Genomic DNA, 4265 nt, shown 5'->3' with positions numbered 1-4265 from the left:
TCTAATACCATATACAAAAATAAACTCAAAATGGATTAAAGACCTAAATGTAAGGCTGAATACTATAAAACTTAGAGTAAAACATAGGCAGAACAGTCTCTGACATAAATCACAACAATATCTTTTTTGATCCACCCCTTAGAGTAATGAAAGTAAAAATAAACAAATGGGACCTAATTAAACTTAAAAGCTCTTGCACAGCAAAGGAAACCATAAACAAGATGAAAAGACAACCCTCAGAATGGGAGAAAATATTTGCAAATGAAGCAACAGACAAAGGATTAATCTCCAAAATATACAAACAGCTCATGGAGCTCAATATCAAAAAAGAACCCAATGAAAAAATGGGCGGAAGACCTAAATAGCCATTCCTCCAAAGAAGACATACAGATGGCCAAAAAGCACATGAAAGATGCTTGACATCGTTAATTAGTAGAGAAACACAAATCAAAACTACAATGAGGGGCTTCCCTGGTGGCGCAGTGGTTGAGAGTCCACCTGCTGATGCAGGGGACACGGGTTTGTGCCCCGGTCTGGGAAGATCCCACATGCCGTGGAGCAGCTAGGCCTGTGAGCCATGGCCGCTGAGCCTGTGCGTCCGGAGCCTGTGCTCCGCAACGGGAGAGGCCACAACAGTGAGAGGCCCGCGTACTGCAAAAAAAAAAACAAAAAACAACAACAACAAAAAAAACAAACTACAATGAGGTAACACCTCACACTGGTAAGAATGGCCATCATCAAAAAATCTACAAAAAAAAATAAAAATCTACAAATAATAAATGCTGGAGAGGGGGTGGAGAAAAGGGAACCCTCCTACACTGTTAGTGGGAATGTAAACTGGTACAACCATTATGGAGAACAGTATGGAGGTTCCTTAAAAAACTAAATATAGAACTACCATATGATCCAGCAATCCCACTCCCAGGCATATATCTGGGGAAAACTATAATTCAAAAAGATACATGCACCCCAATGTTCACTGCAGCACTATTCACAATAGCCAAGACATGGAAGCAACCTAAATGTCCATCAGCAGAGGAGTGGATAAAGATGTGGTACATATATACAAAGGAATATTACTCAGCCATAAAAAAAGAAAGAAAGAAATCCCATTTGCAGCAACTTGGATGGACATAGAGATTGTCATACTGAGTGAAGTAAGTCAGACAGAGAAAAACAAATACCATATGATATCACTTACATGTGGAATCTAAAAAATGGTACAAATGAACTTACAAAACTGAAATACAGTCACAGATATAGAAAACAAACTTATGGTTACCAGGGAGGAGCGGGGGAGGGATAAATTGGGAGATTGGGACTGACATATACACACTACTATACATAAAACAGATAACTAATAAGGACCCGCTGTATAGCACATGGAACTCTACTCAATACTCTGAAAAGACCTATATGGGAAAAGAATCTAAAAGAGACTGTATATGTGTGTACGTATAACTGATTCACTTTGCTGTACAGCAGAAACTAATACAACATTTTAACTCAACTATACTCCAACAAAAATTTTAAAAAGTAAAAAAGAAAGCCCACTCCACACCCTGGCTCCCAGGGTCTGCTGGGCGCTCACCTGGGTCATTGTGAGAGTGGGGGACCACAAACACCTGCAGGTCTTCGGTGTCCCAGTCATGCGGGCTATAAGAGATGTCAAAGCCTTGCTTCCACACACCGCCATCCACGTTGTCAAATGGTAACTCCTCTGATACAGTCAGCATCTGCCAGGCAGGACAGCAGCTCAGTGCCCCAGCCATGGCCACTGTGGGTCCCTGCCCACTGTGCGTCCCTGCCAGCTCTCTTACCTGCAGCTCTGGCTTCTGGCCCCGGACCCCCAAAGCAAATTGGCAGTCTTGAGGGGAGATGGAGAAGAAGCTGGGCCTGGGCTCTGGTGGCACCACCCAGGAGCCATTGGCCATATAGTACGGCAGCAGGGCAGGTGGGCCCTCCACGTTGGCCGTCAGCTCCAGCACAGAGTCCTTGATGTGGCTGATGATCTCATGATTCTCCTCCAACAGCTGCTCCAGCTGTTCAATGCGGTTCTGCAGCACAGAAATTTGACTCTGCCAAAAAAAACCAGAAAGCAATCACTCCCAGTTCCTTATGTCACAAGAAGGATCTCTGCATGGGGCCCACCACCTGAGGCCTAACTATGATCCTTCCCTCCCCAGTCAAAGGCAGGATCATGAGCCTACAGGGCTGGATTGTTCTGGTCAGATAAGGGAAGAGGGGTGAATCACTACTGAAGACTGCAATCCACTTGGGTTGGGAGTACCCTCACTCTCTAGCTTATGGATGGCAAAGATTTCACCTCTCATGCCTATTCTCAACAATCGGCGTTGCCTATCAGGAGCATTGTGCTGACAAGGACTGCACTGGGGCTTAGTGGGAAGGGATGCTGCAATCCATTAGCAATGTCTGCCAATAATTCAGGAGGAGAGAGCAGCAGTACATATTGCCATTTTCCCTCCCTCCTTTCTTTTTGCCATCACTGCTTTCAGCTTTGAGTTTCTAGAAAATCTGCCTATTGGGAAGGAATGTTCTTGCCCTGGGCTGACATGACTCTCCAGCTGGGGCAATAACCCGATCCCAGATGATTTGTGTATGAAGAGATCAGCAATCAGGCATGACTCACCCGGGGGAAGTTCCCACCGTTCTGGTGTCGGGTGGGATCATGCTGCACTCGATCCAGCATGAGGTAGAGTGAGAAGACAGCCACACAGAAGATGGCAGCCCCACACACTGTCACCTGCTTTTTCAGCTTCATACTGGCCTCCACACACACCTGGCCAGAAGGACACCAGATGTAGCTCCAGCAGGCAAAAATCCCTTTGGTGGTCTTTCCACCAAATGCCCCAAGGAGTTCCTGAGGGCTGCTCCCGAGGAACACCAAAGAAAAGAAAGCTTCTAAGCACCGAATCCCAACACTGGCTATGGATCCTGACCCAACCTGGATCGTATTCTCTTGGCTGAGACACAGAAAGCACTAGTAAGAGGCACATCTGAGGCCGATCCTGCCTGGTCCTGGTAGCAGCTTTGCCCCTAGGGTGGAGATGATGCTCTCTCCCAGGCAGATGCTACTAAAAAACACGCCCGGAAAACAAAACTTCCCAGCTGTGACTCCTGAGTTCGCCATACAACTTCCTGATTATAACCAGCTGCCCACAGAGCTTGCCTACAAGAAAGACACAGCCAGTTAAAGGACGTGGGTGTCCAAGCTCCCTGGCCATGTGCCTCTATTTTCAGAGGAATATACTGGTATCTATTTTGATTTAAAGGATATAGACAAAGCCCCAAGAGACTAACAAGAAAGCCTTTCTCCCTGCCCGCTTGCATCAGACTGGTACTCACCAGAAAGAGTGACTGGCACAGCGGCTCTCTTATTCAGAAATGCAGAATGAATAAAAAAAGAAGCCACAGCTTATGTTTCTAACATAAAGAGTCCTCTCCGTTAGCTCTGACTCCTGCAGTGGGTAACTTTCAGCCTCTGCTTACAGAGCATTTAGGGGACCCCCTGGAAGCCAGCACTGATTGATGTCAAAGATAACCTGGGTAGGGAGAAGCTAGGCATAGCTGCTCGGCTGTGGGGCAACTTCAGAGAATCAGTGTCCTCCGCCACCGCCCGCGGCCCGCACTTGCCTGCTTGCTGGGCGGAAGAAGACAGCTAGCTGCCGGGCGGCAAGAGCGGCAGCTCAGGAGTCTTCCTCCAGCCCTCGGGCTGAAGAGCTCTGTCGCCTCTGCAGCGTTGTGCCCTATTTAGCGCGATCTTATTCCGCTCAGGAGCCTCCGGGCAATATTTTTAGCCCTGGGAGGCTGAGTCCAGGCCAAAACAGGTGGAGCTGGGGAGAGAGAGTTGGATCTCAAGAGGGGGGCCGGCACCTGCCGCCGGGTCTTCGGCTGCTCGCCCGCTCGCCGGCCCAGCCCCCTCCCGGCCCTCGACCCTCCCCGGCTCTGCCGGGCCCCGGGACCGCAACGGCAACTGCCCCGTGCGGGAGCTCGGGCCGCCTCCGACTCCGAAGCGCCGCACGCGCTCCTGCCGCTCAAGCCCGGCCTCGGCCGGAGCAACCGGAGCCCTACCCGCGCCCGCCCAGCGCGTTACCGTCTGCGGCCGGCTTCCGCGCCGCTCCGGGCCCCGCCGGCCGAGCTGCGCCCCTCACATCCCCGGGGGCGGCGGCGGCCCGCGCGGAGGCAGCGACGCAGGCGAAGGCCGGCGTCCGCCCACCCGTCGCCCCCACAGAGGCCAGGCCACC

At 50.4% G+C, this 4265-nt stretch overlaps 1 protein-coding gene across 7 annotated transcripts in view; it reads right to left on the bottom strand.

Moving 5' to 3' along the window:
* The window catches only part of MAN2A2 (mannosidase alpha class 2A member 2), a 22676-nt gene extending 18411 nt beyond the window's left edge, over nt 1-4265 (bottom strand). For 5 of the 7 annotated variants that reach the window (XM_028495041.2, XM_007108347.4, XM_007108348.4 and 2 more), the window contains exons 1-5: nt 4115-4264; nt 3655-3854; nt 2651-2800; nt 1821-2078; nt 1592-1736 (exon numbers count right to left, since the gene is read on the bottom strand). In XM_028495041.2, the coding sequence (XP_028350842.1) occupies nt 1592-1736; nt 1821-2078; nt 2651-2782 (535 nt within the window). In that variant the 5' untranslated portion in view covers nt 2783-2800; nt 3655-3854; nt 4115-4264. Of the gene's footprint in view, nt 1-1591; nt 1737-1820; nt 2079-2650; nt 2801-3654; nt 3855-4114 lie in introns of those variants that run through there. The other 2 variants (XM_028495045.2, XM_028495044.2) reach the window with 2 other exon arrangements.

This window comes from Physeter macrocephalus, chromosome 11 (genome assembly GCF_002837175.3).
Source record: "Physeter macrocephalus isolate SW-GA chromosome 11, ASM283717v5, whole genome shotgun sequence".
NCBI lineage: Eukaryota > Metazoa > Chordata > Mammalia > Artiodactyla > Physeteridae > Physeter > Physeter macrocephalus.
This window is presented reverse-complemented; position numbering and strand designations above follow the sequence as displayed.